Here is an 18,876-nt window from a genome sequence, read left to right as displayed (position 1 = left end):
TGACAGTTCCTAAGGAAATTTGACATATTCCATGCAACATCATTGACAGGAAAAATGAAAGACCCATGTTTGATAGACAAAAAGAGCTCAAATAAAAACAACAGATCTATAGTTTCTTTAAAAACGCAGCAACAATAAAACACGCAGGAAAAATAAATTATACACCAAAAAAGCCCTACCCATACTTATGCACTATACACTATTTGTTATCAACAAAAGGAGATGTGCCTGTTATCCGTGTTATCCGATTTTCTGGTAACCATCGAGCAACCCATGAGCACGGATAATCGGCGCTCCTCTGTAGTTAGAAATTGTTTGTTATCAATAATCATAATCAATGTTTCAGCTTTTTAAGTTGATCACAATATTTTAATAAATCACTTTATAACTGCGATTTATAGCATCAGTTTTATTGACAAGATTTCAACTGTACCTGACAATATTTTACCAAATAAAATAAAAAAAAAAAATAAAAATACCAAAGAACAAATTAGGCAACATTAAGACACTTCTCGTAGTCGCGAGAAAATAATGCTTGGTAGGATGTAAGCATAAGTATGATCAGAAAATCATTTGATCCAAAATTTGATGATTCGCATTCTGGGCTCAGAATTGGCCCTAGGCCTTATAATCTTGTATAGGATCCCTGAACCGTAAACGTAGACAAAAGTTGAGGAGTTGTCATCTAAACTCTAATTTATCCCTAATTTAAAGACCGTGCCATCTTTCTCCTGTATTGGATAGGTGTCCTGCCCAAATAGGTGGCATCTGATACGTTAAGCAGGACATAAAAAAAGCACGAGACGAGGAAGGCGACATTATGTACTGTCGTTCTACATTCATATTCCATATTTAAGCCCACATTATTGTTATCATTCGCACTTTTCTGTTACTTGTATAAATTAGTACGCAGCATGTAAACAGAGGTTTGAAAAAAAAACCGTATAATAAAACCCTCCCGGACAATTCACACCCCTGATACCAACTTTTGTCCAAAACTTGTGCTTTTATTTTTTAATCGAACGCTTATTCATTCTAGAGCTCTGCCCATTGACGGATGCTGTATTTCCTCAAGGGTTAATAATCACTTCCGCACATCATCTTTCGCAGTGCGCCGTAAGTGCGATTGTCGCCGCGTTCTTGTACGTAGTGCAACCAGCATCACAATCGCAATAACGCACACACGATCGTGCCCGTTCGATGCCGATGCGAGAAAAGGGGAAGAAAATTATACAAATTATCTTTTATAAGCTCCAATGAAATGTTTGTTTTTGCTGTGAATCTGTTTTTTCTTATTCACTGCATTTATTTTCTTCAAAACCCCTTTCTAAGACGAAGGTCTGCCGTTTGTGTGTGTGTGTTTTTTGCCATGCTTTTTTGCCTTTCGTACCATCCTTTTCGACGGCATCATCATCACACTTCCGTCAGGATCGGTTAGAGGATCGTTACCGTTCCTCCCCCACCCTCCCCCTCGGTCCGCTTGGTAAGGAACGATCGTATCGTGGACATGATGTAAATCCGGTCCCATCATCATCATCCGCATCTTCGTCGTCATCCGTCATAAACGACGTTCGCGCAAATGCGCCCGGTTCGGCGTGATGTCACATGATTATCGCGCACCTTCGCCCAGCCACAGACGCGGCAACGCAACCGGGACGGGCAAATTTGGATGCAAATTATACCCTACGGTTTAAAGTCTTAATTTCAGCATCGTTCGTACCGTGCGATCGGCTGAAAGGCTGTGTATTTCATATATATATTTATTTACATTTACATTTCCTTGGCACCATCTTTCCTGTGTGCGGTGTCGTCTACCGTCTGTCGCACGCGTTCTTACGATGACGGCGTGTTGAGGCTCGGTTGCGCGCGCACTTTATTGGCTTTCTTCTATTGCATCCCGTTCGCATTAGCTGATTTTTTTGATTACGAACGAGGGCACGGACTTTACCGGTTGTGGGCACAAGCCCCATATACCGCCAAGATAATTGAGATAACCACACCGCAGCGCAAGAAACGCGCAACGCAACACACTTTGTTGCACGGCGTTGCATGCTGCGTCGGGGCTGACGAACACTTTAAAGGGCTCTATTTTGCATTCCGACTAGACGCTAGTCGGCCGGAGTGAAGGTCCACAAAAGAACGCCAATATGCATTCGGAATTCTGGTTTGAAGCACCGATGAGAACCTCATGTCTGTACTGGTAAATATTTACATTCTTCGAGCTTGTTAATGTACGTTTATCTTTATCGTGTAAACCGTCGTTCGATTGCAACGAATTCGGCGCGGATTTTGTGTAGTTGGACGGTTTTTTTTTCGTTGCACTCCGTCGGAGTAATTATTTCAAACAGCTAGAGCCCTTGCAAAACAGAAACATTTAACTGCACCTTGATCATCCGCGTCATGCAACAGCCCGCCCGTTTACCCTGGCTGACATTATGCACCCATTTGCCAGGTGTGAAGCAAAGTGCACACCGGAACGGAAACGGAACGAACATGTCTGGGTGTGGAAGACACTTTTGACAGCCCTTGTGTTTTTTTTTTTTGCGTGGTCTTAAACCAAAAAGTTTGCCACCCGTCTTGTCTACATCTACGATGGTTAAAAACGAAACCAAAATAACCTCAGTACAGGCACACTCACTTGTAATGGTTGTATCCGGCGTCACGCTCCCCGTCCGACTCCATCGTGCTTGGCTGTTGGATATGTCTCCCGTTTGAGTTCTACCGAACTGAAGGATACGGAATGAATTCGCAACACTAGTCACAACCTCACACTAAACTCCAGGTTTCTGAACTCCACTGCAACAACACCCGAAAAAACGATTCGTCGCGCAAAATGGGCACACTTTTTTGCTTCGCTTATAAACTACACAACACACTGCAAAATCACGGCGTTGATGAACGGAGAGACTGCACCGATCAGCTGCATCCGATGCATTGATTTTGAATGTAAGGGATTCTTCTTTTCTTTTAAACACAAAACTTGTGCTACTTTTTGAAGTTTGAAATTACACACTGGGCAAACCACGTTTGTGCGGTGGCCAATAACACCTGCACTGCTGCCTCCGCTGGGACAGGCACCGAAATTTATTGATTCACCATTAAAAACTCCCTTACGTTGGCGGCATCCATTGTTGGACACGTTTCCACGGTTGGTTTAATTGCACTCGGCTCGTAGCTAATTTTTGATATAATTCTTGCACCAAATATTCAACCACCCGTCACTGGTTTGCTTAGTTCCACACTTGGCACCGTACGCTCCTGTGCCACCGAATAATCTCTGCGATTCGCTGCGGGGAACAGGCGACGGCGAACAACGCGAATCGACGCTAAAAACGGCACGCTCGAACGACGAATAAAGCTGCGGCAGCAAGCACCACCAAACCAGACGTGCGATGCGTGCGCGAGTTGCTCGGTGAGTAACGAGTGAGTGAACGGTTTTGCTCACCTCACCTTCGGTTTGGCTAAGCTGGGCGCGCTGGGGCGCGTAAGCGAGAGCGTGAACAGCGCGCCGTTAACCAGCGGCGTAGCAAGCGAGACGAACAGTGCTGTGCAAGGGAGATCAGCCGCTTACGCACACCTGAACCAAACAGGTAAATGCTGCGTGCGAGTAAAAGCGAAAGGAACACACGCTACGGAGGTGCAAAACAGGATGGCTACACTGTGTGTGTGGGGCTGTTTTTTGTGTTGGAGAAAAACAGATATACACGCTTTTTCTTTCAGCTGGCACGCATGCTATCTCATGGTAACGCGGCTGATTATCTCCTTTTCTTGCTGCTTTCCTGCTCTTTCCTACTAGAGAAATTTAAACAAAAAACCGTATTACTGAGCAGTAAATCACACCTTGCTGCTTTGATTGGAAACATGGCAATTAATATTTATTTAAACTTTGTTCAGCTTCTGTTACGGTGAAGAAGAATCCTTAGATAAAACTACCTGCGATTTCTCACAATCAGTGCGCGCTAGACATTATTTCTATTTTGTTTACATCCATTTGGAACGCTTCAAATTGGTAAGAATCCAATCCAAATACTCCGACACTCTCACGGATATGGTAGGATCAGTTAATGCGCTACATCTGGGTCCAAAATTTACCACACCGACCACAAAGTATAAGCCGCTGTGGTGTCTCAGCAACGGTGCTCCGGAGTCTCCCTGGCATACATCCTGCCCCTCACTCTCACCAAAGGTACACATGACACTATAGATCATACTGGGAGGGAATCGCTTAAATTTCCTGTTGAGGTGATTGCCACATTCGACCTGCGGCTTAACATTCAACAATACTATACCCTTCGAATCACTCAATTCTCCTGCGGAAGAAAACTACTATTAGCACACTGGGTATGGACGGAAGGCAACAGTTACTTACCTTTTTCGTTTAAACCCCAACCGACCGAATGAACGCGTGTACCGTCGGATTCGCTCTCGCCGAAAGTGTAATTTAGCGGCAGACAAGCTGGCACAACATGTTCGAAACCTACCGTTTCATTTAACCAAATAAGTGCTATATCATTCGTCCGGGCGTGAGGTATATAGTTAGGATGAACAATGAATTCTACTGCACTGCGCTCCACACATTCATAATCCTTCAAACATTGCTGCAGCGTACTGATTTTGGACACGCCGAAAAACAGCCTGATACTAGAAGATGAATCAAGATTAAAGCCGATGGATATTCCCAACCACACCCTCACATACCTTTCTTTGCTCATGTTATGGACGCAATGTGCTGCGGTCAGTACGAAACTTTCCTGGATCAAGGTTCCCGCACATCGGTCGGTCTTTTTAATTTCCAAAAGAACTGCCCACACGTGCTCATTATTCTCGTCCACCGCATCCGATATGACGTTGTATACGAGTTGACTCTGTTTAGTACCGCAATGCTCCGGTAGAACATCTTTGTAGTGTTCGTAATTGACAGTAGTTTGTGTTCGAACTGTCGCGGTGCTGATCGTAGTAGGTTGTGTGATAGGAGCAGCAGTTGTTGTTCGTGTTGTTGCAGTTACATCCGTTTTTCTTCCCGGTGATAATGTCGGGGATTCACAACAAACCTGGAACGACAAACAAAACACAACATTTGCACTTGCATGATTACGCACGATGGTTTCGCATGCACACATACGATCGGATCCGATGAGTTCCCATCACTGTCACAGGCCCTCGTTACGGCAGTTAACTCATTGATTTGCGAACTGTAGAGAGTTTTTCGGCTCCAAAGTACAGCTATCTTTGTACACTGCTTCAGGCGGACACATCGCCCGGGGCTTCCAGTTGGAAGTATGCAATTCTGATTCACCGGTTGCTGTCCGAGCGCGAGTGTAATCAGCGATGGTAATAGGAAGGTGAGTACTCCAAACACGGAAAATCTGACACGGATCATGACACAGCAGAGAACACTTTAATAGGTTTCAGAGTCACCGCCAACGAACCACGGTTCACACTCCGTCTGGACACGATCGAACGGCGAAATGCTACTGGTTGTAGCTGTAATCGTTTACTGAGAACGTTATCGTCGAGCTCGGTAGATGCGACCCAAGTGGCAACTCAAGGCAAAGCGTAGCACTACCACTATTATAGAACACATGTTTCAAATTTGTACAACGTGTTTTTTTTTTTACATGTTCACCAAGATCCTTCACGGTAGGCACACGGCTTATTTAGATTGTACACATTGACAATGGGAGCGAACAGTAAAGTACATGAAGTTGCACTTTCCTGGACATACATTGAGATGGTTAATCGTACACTAGGCAGTGAAGTGGTTAAAATGATTTTGAAGAGACATACACAGTCAGCAGCAGATGATACGCAGATAACGCGATGCACCAGCTGTTAATTTATAGCTTATTTTCATGCACGTTTACTCATGAGCATTCCTATTCACAGTAACATTTGCTTCGAAAAATATATCTTCAATGTATAGCGTAAAAGACAAAATTAAATCCAAGATGTTCATAGCTACAGTGACTGTTAAGAGACTAAATAGACCTTGGTTTGTAGCGTTAATTTATATCATTCTAGTCTTTTTAAATTCTTTAGAATCCAATCCAAATACTCCGACACTCTCACGGATATGGTAAAATCAGTTAACGCGCTACATCTGGGTCCAAAATTTACCACACCGACCACAAAGTAAATACCCCCATGAAATTTCAGCAACGGTGCTCCGGAGTCTCCCTGGCATACATCCTGCCCCTCACTCTCACCATCGGTACACATGACACTATAGATCATACTGGGAGGGAATCGCTTAAATTTACTGTTGAGGTGATTGCCACATTCGACCTGCGGCTTAACATTCAACAATACTATACCCTTCCAATCACTCAATTCTCCTGCGGAAGAAAACTACTCTTAGCACACTGGGTATGGACGGAAGGCAACAGTTACTTACCTTTTTCGTTTAAACCCCAACCGACCGAATGAACGCGTGTACCGTCGGATTCGCTCTCGCCGAAAGTGTAATTTAGCGGCAGGCAGGCGGGAATAATGTCACCGGAAATGTTTATAGGTTGGCTTAACCTAATAAGAGCAATATCGTTCGACCGGTCGGGAGGTTTATAGTCGGGATGAACAATGAATTCTGCTGCACCGCGCTCCAAACATTCATAATCTCTCAAACATTGCTGCAGCGTACTGATTTTGGACACGCCGAAAAACAGCCTGATACTAGAAGATGAATCAAGATTAAAGCCGATGAATATTTCCAACCACACCCTCACATACCTTTCTTTGGTTAAGTTATGTACGCAATGTGCTGCGGTCAGTACGAAACTCTCCTGGATCAAGGTTCCCACACATCGGTCGGTCTTTTTAATTTCCAATAGAACTGCCCACACGTGAACGTTGTTAACGTCTTCCACATCAGACAAGATATGATTTGTGAGTTGAAATTCTCGGATCGTACCGCAACGCACCGGTAGAACATCTTTGTAGTGATCCGCACATTGGGTCGTTGTCGTAACATCGGTTTTTATTCCCGCTGATAACTGTGGGGATTCACAACAAACCTGAAACGTCGAACAAAAAAAATATCATTTGCCCTTGCATGATTACGCATGCACACATACGATCGTATCCGACGAATTCTTATCACTTGCACAGGCACCAAATACGGCTTTAATCTCGTGCTTTTCTTGAGGATAGATCATTTTTCGATTCACAAGCCGAGCTATCGGGGTACAATGTTCCAGATGGATGCATTGTCCAGCTCTTCCGTTCGGGAGGATACACGGCTGATTCACCTGTTGCTGTCCGAGCGCAAGCACTACCAGCGATGGTAGTAGAAAGGAGAGTACATCCAACATCGAAAATCTAATGCTTCCTACATTCACGATCGGTCTCGAAATCACTTGAATGAGCACACCAGAACGGCGGGATGCTACTGATTGTAGCCGTGATCGTTTTGCCGCGAGCGTTATCTTCAAACTCGGGAAAAGAGTAGAGTGTTTGCAAATCGAAGTAAACCGCTGTCACTACCACCACTTCAGACAATCTGTCTGTCCAAGGCTTATAAAGAGAGCGTTAAATGAAGAGTGTGTCAGTGTGTTAATCTCATCACTACAGTACCAAGTTCAGTACGTTTATTTTGGTTCTTTGCAATGGCGCTTTCTTCCAAAGTGTGGGTCATTAATATTATTTTACTTGTTGTTCTGCCTTATGCGAATGGTGTCCACAATCCAATCCGAATACTGTGGAACATTGATTGAAACCAACGGGAACATGCTGTTACGGGTGACCCCGTGACTGATCAATCCAATCAAGAACCAGGTACCATCCTTCCGATACATCAGTGGACCACCGGAATATCCCATGAACGCATCATGCCCGGTGATGGTGATGGTGCAGATGTTGCGTTCCGTCAACAACACCCTTTGCGCCAGCGGTTTTGGTATCGAGTCCATATGAGCTTTACACAGTGCCTGAGAGATGCGCTCTAGCGTTACCCACTGCTTACTGTTACTCGGGACACCTGCAATGAACGTGCAAATCAGTGCGTTAGATACATTCTCTATTGATAAGCTGATTGAGACTGTTAGTTCACCGTCCGCATTTTCACCCCAACCGAAACAGCGTAGGATCTGACCGGTAGAGGTATTCTCATCGGGTATGGCACCCATCGGGATACAGATCGGTGTGGGCGAACCGATATCTCCCGGAGCAATGGTCTCATTTAATTGCAGCAAAGCAATATCGTGGACACGCGTGGTTTTGTTGTACTCCTCGTGGATGATGACCTCCCGCACGTACGTTGGGTTCACGTCACCCTTCAGCACTCCCAGCACCGTGTCAACTGTGATGTGTTGTGCATTTACGTACAGAACTATTCTGAAAGTGTTCAACCATAAACCAACGATCCGTAGCCAAAAATCGTCCCAAAACTCACCTGTACGGTTTGCGTACGCAATGGGCCACTGTGAGGACGTACTCGGGTGTGATCAAGTTACCCACACATCTGTTTTGCTTATTGTGGCCTATGTACGATATAAACACTCCAAACGAGGTGTCTAGCGAAGGTCTTCCAATGGATCCACTGCCCATTCCAAGGTGTGTCTGGAGACAGTCTTGATCAGCTATTGCATTATCCTCCTCCATCTCCACTGTCTTCCGGGACCGTTGCGTTGTAGAGCTCGCGTGCCACAGAATATCCTCATCCGGACAGCAATATTGCTAGACGAAAACACACCTAATTAGTCTAGCTCTCGAAAAGGCACGTAGGGTCTCGTATACCTCCGACTTGGGGGGACATGCACCTTCCGCTCCTAATAGTAAGTTAATCTCCTGCCGGTTAACGTACGGCCTCTCAACGATTTCTCTTAGCTTTGGACAATGTTTTAAAAACACACAACTTCCTTGTGAGCCACTTGACGATCTACATAACGATCCACGCTGTGGTTCTGTTTGGCCGATCACAAACGGCAGCACTGCACACACTAGAACGAACGTCTTTCTACGTGTGCATACAGCACCTAGGAACATGGTGCCTCAACAGCTAGCACAACCACTACCTCACAGACACTAAGCTGCGTGTTTTACCACTGGCAATAAAAAATGCTCTCAGCCGAGTCAGAAGTCAACTGATGATCAATACTGACGCAAGGCTACTGTTGTTACTCCGCGACAGACGCAAAACAACTGCTGACGCTAGAGCAGCTGGTTAATGTTCGTGCGTTGAAAACTCAGCCTTATCAGCATTAGCACGGGGGAATCGCTTTTGGCCAGCTAGTGTTGGTAGATGTTTCTGGGTGTAACAATTCCTGCATCACAACTAAAGCAGTATGTGTGACTGCGTCTAAAGAGACCTTTAAAAATAGATTGCGAATTAAATGGGATGCGAATCTGGTCATGGGTCATCCGGTCGACTCAAATCGATCACGTTAATGCTCGTCTCGTGTTGTCCAGTACTTCCACTTCCATCAGCGGACGTTATTCGAGGATGTACATTAAGAACCGCCAACGAATTGGTCGAATTGAAGGGCAGGTGTCACGACAGCACCGAACGGATTCCGTTTAATTCCGACGGTTAATTTCGTGTGATTACGGCGGACAGCACCAAAGATAACCACACGGCTATCACCCGCTGCTTAGAAATGGAAACAGGAAGTCATGCAAATGAAGAAAACGCAGACATCTGACGATCATTCGCACTAATTCGTAACATGTGGACGACGACATCCGACGACTGGAACGGAACGAGCAGTTCGCTGACCGAGCTCTGGTACGGCTGTGCCCTCCTGTTTGCCCCTCCTTCCATTAGCCCCTTACTCTTTCCGCATTCGTTAGACATTAGACGACACCCTTCAAGAAGGTTACAAAGGTACGCTGGCCTCGGTGAACAGCGGTGAAACAGTCGGATATTGTGTGGTATCTCTTGCTCCGAAAGGAAGATGTTCGTATGCCACCCCGATCGTATCTTGTGCCCAGCGCCACTCCCCCAGTTCGTTGGATGTGCAGCGTATGTCTTTAGCCGATTCTGTAATCTAACAACATCCAATAGCTGCTACGCGCACCGTTTCGAACCCATCGAAACTCTCGCGCGCTCAAGCAGGAGATGTGGAGGATCTTTTCCCGTGGGCCACACCGGGATAGCGATCCTCGCGTTGGCCGTTTGGTCTATCGCATCCTACCGATCGCATCGCTCGCGGGTGTGGAAACCTGGTTCTGGTGGGGGCTTTTTCCACCGTTGGCCCTTTCATTCCAACAGCCAAGTGTGGACGGGCGCGAAAGGGAAGTGGTATACAATACCGAAAAGAATCAGTCCAACCTATTAACAGATTATCCGATCGCTTGTTGAACCTGCCCGGTGTACGCGTATCTCTTCCTGTAGAAAGCTCCGGCACCGCGAAGGCATACGGGCGGGAGATAATTCATTAGGAAAGCAGTTAGTACAGCGCAATCAAGGTGGAACGTGCCACGCGTGGGGTTGATCGATTGCGATACGGCAGAAAGCTTATAATAATTTACTGTTCCATCTGATGAGCCGATCCACAATGTAAGCGAGTATTGTCGTGTGTTGCTCTTCAGCTGTGTTCTATGCTTGAGGTATTAACTTTGGTATTAAGAATCACAATTTTAAACGTTGTCTTCAAACCTTATGGTATCTATTGTATAAAAGGTAAAAAGGTGTTGGAGACTATTTGGAAGTGCTGTTGGACAATATTATTTAAATTAATGCAATATGCGCTTAAATGATATCTAAACAATATCGGTAATGTATGAATGTATCTACGATAATACCATGGACCTAAGCTACATCACTGTAAAACCACTCGACAGGGGAGGGGTGTTACCAAAAGACAACTCTCCACGGCGCATTGCGTGCGACTAATCGACGCTCCGGATTTTTTTTTTTGCGTAACTTTGTTGCACACGCACATACGGCACGCATCGGCGGGCGCACACGGCACGTAATGTCGGGCGCAATGTGCGCCGATTTGGTGCACGCAACGAGATGTGATCGAGAGACCGATCGAATCCGTTGCAGACTTTTTATTCCTCTCACACAGCCAGCCTATTTTCTTGCTCGCGCTAATTAAGCGCAAAAAACCATCAAATTATCCCCATGGTTTTGCTGCCGCAGGGAGTTTACCGATTCTTTGGCTAAGGTATACCATAGACCCCGTGACACGGAGCACATGAGCTGGGCTGTTCGTTGCTCGGCAGCGAAGGGATTGGATTGAAATCTCCAATATTCAAATCGCAGCAGCCAAAGCTATTTTTCTTTATTATCATCTTAGTAGCGAGAGGAAAGACTTCAACTGACGAATAAGATCAAGTCAAATGCAATGCCAAGAGCTTTTAATCATGGGGCCACTAGGACTATATTTAGGATATACAGATCCCCAGACGTAATTTTAAATACCCAGAAATAGAACGAATATTTGATCATTGCTATTGTTCGTCTTACACCGTTTGGAGAAGGAAATGTACCCAACCATTGTGAATTCTTAACCATTTCTGATGTTTGATAACTTCCTTTCTACAGACTTGTGGTGATTTTATTTCGCAAGGAGATGTAGAAAGTAAAATGCCCGAAGACGATCAATGAAGGTCCAATTCTCCATGAATAGCTCCGAAAGATAGACGATCGTTGTATTTTGTAATTTGCGTATTGGATCAATGTATGTTTATATTTTCATTTTAATGTCCTTTGTTAACTTTAACTACATTTCAATGAAATTTCTCTTCACTTCGTCGTCTAATGACACATAATAGCTTTTAATGCAAGCTGTTTGCAAAGGGCTCTAGTTTTAAGAAATTGCTCAACTACATTCCCCCACCCCCGGGGGTTGGAAATGTGACTTCGAAAGTGAAATTTCCGTACAATTTCTACAGACGCCCTTCACTCTTCTTCATAATTTCAAATGACTGTGTGCAAAGTCGACGCTTCCAAGAAGGCCACGAACGCATCTGCCCCTTCGCTTTACAGAGCGGAAAATTGTCCACGCTCCGTTCGGTGGGTTTTTTCGTTTGAATAATGCCTCCTTGGTGGTTCCAGTGTAAAAGACCGGGTTACGGTTGCGCAAGAAATTATTCCGTCGACACAGCACGCCAGGAGCACGATGGCCTCGAAAGTGAAAACGGGCCATGTTGGCTCATTGCAGCACCATCTTAATCGGTTGCAATGACACCGAACCGACACATCGGTGGGCGCGCAGATGACGAATGGTGGTGATGTAACGCAGGACATTGATCGGATTTTGCGGTTTTTCGATCCGATCTCGATTTTATGGCGAGTATTTCAATACTGCCGATTGTATTACTTCCTCAGTCAGAAATCTACCTTTGCTACAATCTACAAAGAGGTACAAAAACATATAAACTTGGGAAATCCTTGAGAAAGTCATCACCAAGTAACTGCTCAGCAGCATAATCGATGTATTGCATACTTTAAGGCGCTTACACGTAGTCCAATCGGCAAAGAATGTCGCATGCCGTCTGGAACCCATTTAAAACAAACGTACTATAAAATAAGCGATGAGTTTCCTTAAGAATTTCCTTAAATTAGTCATTTTCCTGTCCACCCATGAAGCTCATAACATGAGTCATTTGAGATAAAATATTCAGAGGTACCAAGGGGTTAGATACTCTTCCACGGACTACCAAACTATTTCCCTATATGCCACACTGCTGTTCCCCTTAACTCACGCACACTATGGAACGGACTCGTGTTTAATTTAATGGCATTTCGTAAAACAACCCCCCCGGACCGCTCGAAATGGACGGTTTCGATGAAGTGGAAAAGTCACGAAAAAGCCAACATCCACAAACCAATTAACCTGGCGCGGGTAGGCAAAGCTTAAAAAACTTGACGTACAAGCGCCGTCAAACGTGAGAATGGTTCCAATTACAGCGGAATATTAAATACCTCCCTGAGTGTCCTGCCGGTTGTCATTGTCGGGATTGATTTTCTTACGCTCGGAAAAGACGGAGCTGCGCCTGATGCTCACTAGAAGGTTTGGCAATTGTTGTATGCAAAGAAAGAGCAGAAATCGTCTTATAATGGATGGAAATTCTCACGCACAAGGATAACGGGTAGTCCACGACTGCCTTTCACGATCGACAATCATGTCCGTGCGCATGTCCTGTAGAGATTTCGTCAACCGCAGCGGGGTTTCGCGAAGGACGCGTTTAAGGCTTCTTTCCACAGCGGCCGATTCGACCCTCCCGATGCAGAACCTTCCAAACCCGATGGGAATTCGATATATTAATTTTGCTTTCAGCGCACACACACGGCGCACACTCTCTATCGAAGGTCGGAGACCACACCGTGTGCGCGTCTTGCGCCGCGCACGGAGGTTAACGAGCGTGCGGAAGGTTAAGGAGCTGACCCAACATTATGATGCGATATGGCCTTCCAAGGGCCGTAGCAACCAGACGTTGATCGATCGAAAAACATCGGCAGCAAGAAAATTGTCCCGCGGTGCGCGAGTCGTCTTTTGCGTTCGGTACCAACAGAAGAAGCAAACCGAAAGGGGGAAAATCGAGCGCAACGTTCGAGCGAACATGTTTGAAACGACGGGAAATCGATCGGAGAACGGGGATTCTGCATCCTGCCGGAACGCAGCAGGATCAGCTCGTACCCGCGCAAAGTACTGGCCGTATGCTGATGCGGATCGATAGCGTCCTGCGCCGCGCACAACAGGACAGTGGGAAATCGATGAAAAATTCGCTCAAAGTTGACAAGACGTTGGATAGTGCTGGGCCGTACCGACCCGTAATGGTTGGGAAACGCGTCAACACGCACGGGATCGGGATCACAATGGGATTTATTTTGGGCCAGATGTCAAGATGCTGTCGAAGTCGGCGAAACTTGAGAACCAGCACTGGACGACACGGCCAAAACCCAAAGGAAATGGGATACGAATTTCCCCTTAGTTCTTCTGCTTGATTTCATTGCTATTCCCTTCCTACCTACGCGCCAAGATCAGGATGTCCCCTCCACGGAGTGTGGCCTGTGACCGTGTGCAAGGTTACAGCTTTTTGTGGGTAGAAATTTGCGGTAAATTTGACATCGTCGAACCGGAAATGCGGGAAAGCAGGGCCCGTGAGGGCTGAGTCCTTGTTTCTGACACGTGAGACAACTTTACGCGATGGACTACTGCGCTACAGAAGTTGGAAAGTTTAAAGCGTTACATAAAAGATCTTTAAGTAGGCGAGCAGACGGAAATTGACAACGAAGGAAACGTTCCCGTTTATTGGAATTTAAAGGAAGAAACGAAAACAAATGATTTATTGTGAAGTCGTTAGGTGAGCAATTTTGTTGAAGAGGGCACTGCTATTGTTGAAATCAGGGGGGATGGAATTAAGACATATTGACCTCGTGGATAGAAATCTCGAATAGCACAGGAGCTTTATTGACGATGATAAGATGAAAATGACTAACTAAAAATTCAATTCATTCTCATCAAGAGCATCGCTTCCAACATTGTGATAATTTAGACATCTTCGACCGTCCATCCCGAGCGATGTCTCTGGCATTTGGATTGTGTAGTAAATGAATAGGACAAACTTCTTACAAAGCAAAGTATGAGTTGATGGTGACGATCACGAGGAAACAGAGGACCGAAATCCTTGGACATTAGTGGAAAATGAGAATGGACCAGCTCTTTGGCGGTTCCCGAATTCATGCAGTGGAATTAGATATTCAAGCTGACAGGTGCGCGTCATCAACCCTTCAAAGAGGGCCAGCTGGAATCTAATTTTCTAGAAATTGATCAATACCCTTCGCCATATCAGCACGACGTCTTATACCCGGTCGTGATCGAAGTATTCTAGCACATGCACAACATGATAAAGAAAGTTACCAAAAATGTCACTTTAGACGCTAGACGTGGACCATAAAATGTTACAACGAAAGAGCAATTAAAGATGCTCCAATACAACATTCCACAGCACTTGAAATTACACAAACACATTATTGCTTGAAACAACTTTCCTTAAATACTCAACGCTCGCCCATATCTCAGCCCTGTTCCACCATAATGAACGATCATTGTCCAGAAACACGCACACATCAAAGGAAGGCAATGATTTCGTCTTTGCCGAAGAGACAAACATGAATTGGCACAAGACGCGATCCGACAACTCGGCCGACTTCCGTTCCATATCGAGACCACGCGTAAAGGTGCGCCCTGAATTCGCGGAAGGCAATGCGAAGGCCCTTCTGCCAGGGCGGCGGGGGGAGAGGGCGGCTTTTCGGTCCGGACGCGGGATCTGATCGTGGCCAATTCCCATTCCGATCACGCCACTGCCGGTGACATTATTGACCATACCCACACACACCGGCCGCTCTGGATCGAGTCTTTGGATCTTCCGGACCGTCCCTGGGTCCTGCCAAACATGGAGCGACTCATCGACCGGGAAGGTGTTTCTTTCCTTTTCTCTTGCGTACCGCACTGCCATTATCGGGATTGGTGATTAATTGGCCGTGGTGTGAATTCCTGCGCGCTCCATCGACGAAACGACAAACGTCTGCCGTGGTCGGGGTTTTTTTTGATGATTAACGCCCCGACTTCCAGGCATGGAGACCGGTGGAGATTAAGCCAATCGAGTCATCGTCCACTACGTACGACACGCATGCATTGGCACGACGATCATGGGAGCAGAGAAGGAGAGCTGCTGCAGACTAATAAATTCGCCTCCGATGCGAACTTCGAACGCGCTGGCATTTTTGCTTCATTAGAAATTAATTTCGCACTGATAGATAATTGCATTTTGCAATAATAAGCGTTGAAGGGGAATGTGAAGAATGTTGGCCAACCCAACAAAACGACGATTGCAATGAACGGTGTATTTAAAACCATCTCTTTTAAGTTAGGTTAATATGTCCAAACTGTAATACACCGAGATCTTGCCGGCTGTGCTGTATAATTATGTGTAAGATTCTACCGTAAACATGTCCAACTATGCTACAAGTATCTTCCGCAAGCAATACACAGCGCCGCAAGATCGAAGATGGCAGATAAGTAGGCTGTGCCTCCCCTTCAAGTACGGCATCGATTGGTTTTGAGGCCCGCTTATCGGTTCGATTCATCGCTTGCCGGTGCGCGCGTGTGGGTGGTTTGCGTTGGCCATGCACACAGGATCGTTCCCCTTCATCCCGTTGCATCCCAAACCGATATCGTTATCGACATGGAGTGAAAACTCGCGAAGCCCAACCCACTCCACCAGGCGCTGGCGACCTGGCTGGGTAGGGGGGATTCCAACGGGTTCGACGTGCGTCGTACCATTAAAAGGCCCTCCGGGCGCAAACCATCCCACCGTGTCTTAAGGTCGAATTATCAACACCGGCCAATCGGATATAAAATAATTACTTTGTTTTCTCGTCCACTCCGTCGCACCGGCCGCGGTGGTGATGTTTCGGTAAAGCCACTCGTAACGACTCTATTGCCGTGGCGCGTACAGAAAACTGAGCGCAGCATTCCTTCCCAGCGACTTTACGGAATCAATCCAAAACCGCTCGTGGCTGTGTTTTTTTTTTGGTTGCCAACATTCGTTCGTCCTCCGCGGCCGAGGTAAACCAACGGCACATCAAGTGGGGGCGCTGCAGAACAAATATATTCCAGCTGCAAATATTGGGCTTCGCACTCGTTGGGTTGAGGTACAGTGCGTTACCACACGCACTCGCGACCGAGGAAGAGCAGAGCAAGATGTTCCGCTTTATGTTTTGGTTTGGTGCCCGTTGATCGATGCCTGTCCCGTACGGGGTCGGGTGGTCGAAAGTCGTTTCCACCCTGGCGCCTTTTCGTGCAGATAACCGGTAGATGTGACGATAAGGGCCAGACGCCAGGGAAAGCGACCTCCGGACGGGTTCAAGCGCTCAAACCCATAGCGCACCGGATCGGTACCGATGCCCGTGCTCGAGCACAAATTACATCTAGATAAGGTGTAGCTGTTGCATTGCGTTTATGTTCCGCGTCCCGGTGCTGGGTGGAATGGAATAAGGAAACTCCTTGCAGACTGTAACTAACGAGTCTGCAATAGTACTTGTTATATGCTAAAATTAATAAAGCATAGCAACAACTTGCAACTTAATCTGTGCCTAATATTTAAGCGAATATCTTTCATCAGTAACGCTCAAAGACCGATCCTCCATAACTCCTCTGCCGTATCAATTCACCGGAGCACTACCCATAAATCTCACCCAACGTCAGGGCGAGAGATGGAAGCTTTTGTTTGGGTTGTTGTTTGACATGTTAAGATTTAAATACACATCAACGTTGAATTCATCATAAAGTCGGTATATCGAACCGTCCAATCGGAATGATGCCGGCAGCACAATTTGAATAAGAACCGCTCAAGATGTCGCATATTCCGTCACGGGCAGTTCGTTCTGGCGACGGGAAGTGCAAGCATGGCGAAGAACGTACCTTTTCCTCCCGCGGGTTCCTTCTAAATCTTTCAACAAAAATCAAAGGCACCAATACCGGGATTGATGAATGGGATCGGGCAATGAATGAAGCGTATATCATCCTTTCCGGCGCCACCCGACCCTCGCGATTCCCGTTTCCCTTTTTTTCCGACCCGATTCAAATGGCACGGAACGCATTTTTTGTTGGAATTTGTTCGATATTTTGGACGACGAGACAAAAAGGCTTTTGAAACGGCACAGAACAAAGCGGATAGGTAAGAGAGAGGGAAAATGTCTTGAAGTCTCGGCAACGCAACACCGAACGCAATAAACAAACAATAAAAATTCGCTTAAGGTTTGCACTTTAACCCGCGTCCCTTTACAGTTACATTCGTCGAAAAGATTTTCTTTCCACAGTTTGGTAAGGTGGTTTGTTTCGCTTTTTGTGCACAGTTCGTATAAGCGAAGGCAAAGCCATCGGATGAGTTGAATTTAGCCTGCAGAGATGTAAATTATGCGAGTTGAAGTTGGCAGGAAGTCAGTACGACCAAAAACTACGCCAGTATTTAAGCAAACAATATTTGGTCAGGTTCCAATTACAAATCTACAAGGATTTTCTCTAAACTACCATAAATCTTAGGAACTAATCAATGTTTGTACATCAAGTTTTAAATCGATTTGATCAAAAGCTTGTTGCAAAACATTACGAACCCTAAAATTTCTGGCGAATAATTTAATTACTATAACTTTAAACACAAAGTCCTCTGAACCGTTCGCAATCTAGTGCTGCCGTCAGTCTATCTAATATCCCTGTCTTTCTACGTCATCACTCCGCTTCAATCTGGGTCCGCCATAGCTTCCTCTGTCACGATGGCTTAAAGAGACTTAACGCACAGAAAGGAAGGGAGTAATTCTCCTGCCTTGGCTAATCAACCGAAGCCTTAAGGGCGGCTCCTACACGATCTCTCCATACATACTTGACTAAAATCTATTCTAAGCAACGAACTCAGTTAAATGCATCTCGTCAATATTGTACAGCGTCTATGGCCGTGAGGTGTATGTAAGTAGTGGACTTATATATTCTAAATATCCCTAGCTTCGTCCTTCACGACAGGTGTTTTGGATGGAGAAGATTCCTCAGACTGTAGCACGACGGAACCGCGTATTGCAACATGAAATGTAACAATCACTCATTTATACACAAATATATCCACAAGACGGATTTCTTTTATTGGTAAAGATACTCATCAAAGACTTGTCCATGTATTGCATAGTGCAAATGTTTGCATTGCCGGGTGAAGTTTGCAATCGAACGTACTAAGCGTGATTGTGAACCGTGTGTAGTCTCTGGGAGACAGAAAGCTGAGTTTACATAATTTCCTTTACTGTCCTGTTTTCGTTTTTTTTTATCGGTCACATAAAACTAACAATCATCGTGCAGCACGTATCTAATCACATTGAAAAGACAACTGGCTGCACTTGGCTACAAGCACTATGACGCACTACACATGTACTGATCTTAA

General features: G+C 45.7%; 3 protein-coding genes across 3 annotated transcripts in view; all 3 read right to left on the bottom strand.

The window, feature by feature from the left end:
• The window catches only part of LOC128719085 (putative transcription factor SOX-15), a 56,810-nt gene extending 54,128 nt beyond the window's left edge, over window positions 1-2,682 (bottom strand). The window contains exon 1 of the mRNA XM_053812706.1: window positions 2,639-2,682. Within this exon, the coding sequence (XP_053668681.1) occupies window positions 2,639-2,682 (44 nt within the window). The remainder of the gene's footprint in view (window positions 1-2,638) is intronic.
• Window positions 2,683-3,981: 1,299 nt separating this feature from the next.
• On the bottom strand, window positions 3,982-7,307 carry LOC128718469 (transmembrane protease serine 9-like). Its single transcript, XM_053812091.1, has 8 exons — window positions 7,071-7,307; window positions 6,727-7,010; window positions 6,395-6,669; window positions 6,026-6,335; window positions 5,123-5,396; window positions 4,699-5,051; window positions 4,370-4,641; window positions 3,982-4,310 (listed from the first exon to the last, which is right to left on the bottom strand). The coding sequence occupies exons 1-8, from the start codon at window positions 7,305-7,307 to the stop codon at window positions 3,982-3,984; spliced, it is 2,334 nt and encodes a 777-aa protein (XP_053668066.1).
• Window positions 7,308-7,640: 333 nt separating this feature from the next.
• Window positions 7,641-8,979, bottom strand: LOC128718468 (CLIP domain-containing serine protease B15-like). The gene is made up of 4 exons (XM_053812090.1): window positions 8,731-8,979; window positions 8,387-8,670; window positions 8,045-8,328; window positions 7,641-7,972 (listed from the first exon to the last, which is right to left on the bottom strand). Exons 1-4 carry the CDS (start codon window positions 8,977-8,979, stop codon window positions 7,641-7,643), a joined length of 1,149 nt encoding a protein of 382 aa, XP_053668065.1.
• Window positions 8,980-18,876: the final 9,897 nt, after the last annotated feature.

This window comes from Anopheles marshallii, chromosome 2 (assembly GCF_943734725.1).
Source record: "Anopheles marshallii chromosome 2, idAnoMarsDA_429_01, whole genome shotgun sequence".
NCBI classification, from domain to species: domain Eukaryota; kingdom Metazoa; phylum Arthropoda; class Insecta; order Diptera; family Culicidae; genus Anopheles; species Anopheles marshallii.
The sequence above is the reverse complement of the archived record's forward strand: the minus strand, read 5'-3'. Positions and strand labels throughout refer to the sequence as shown.

Excerpts from the sequence above, each read along its gene's own strand:
- LOC128718469 (XM_053812091.1), bottom strand. The coding sequence starts at position 7,307 with ATGTTGGATGTACTCTCCTTTCTACTACCATCGCTGGTAGTGCTTGCG. Across the intron at positions 6,336-6,394 it reads TTGGGGTTTAAACGAAAAAG|GAGAATTGAGTGATTGGAAG; the intron begins GTAAGTAACTGT and ends TTTCTTCCGCAG. Across the intron at positions 4,642-4,698 it reads CATAACATGAGCAAAGAAAG|TATCAGGCTGTTTTTCGGCG; the intron begins GTATGTGAGGGT and ends TTCATCTTCTAG.
- LOC128718468 (XM_053812090.1), bottom strand. The coding sequence starts at position 8,979 with ATGTTCCTAGGTGCTGTATGCACACGTAGAAAGACGTTCGTTCTAGTG. Across the intron at positions 8,671-8,730 it reads CATGTCCCCCCAAGTCGGAG|CAATATTGCTGTCCGGATGA; the intron begins GTATACGAGACC and ends GTTTTCGTCTAG. Across the intron at positions 8,329-8,386 it reads TGCGTACGCAAACCGTACAG|AATAGTTCTGTACGTAAATG; the intron begins GTGAGTTTTGGG and ends GAACACTTTCAG.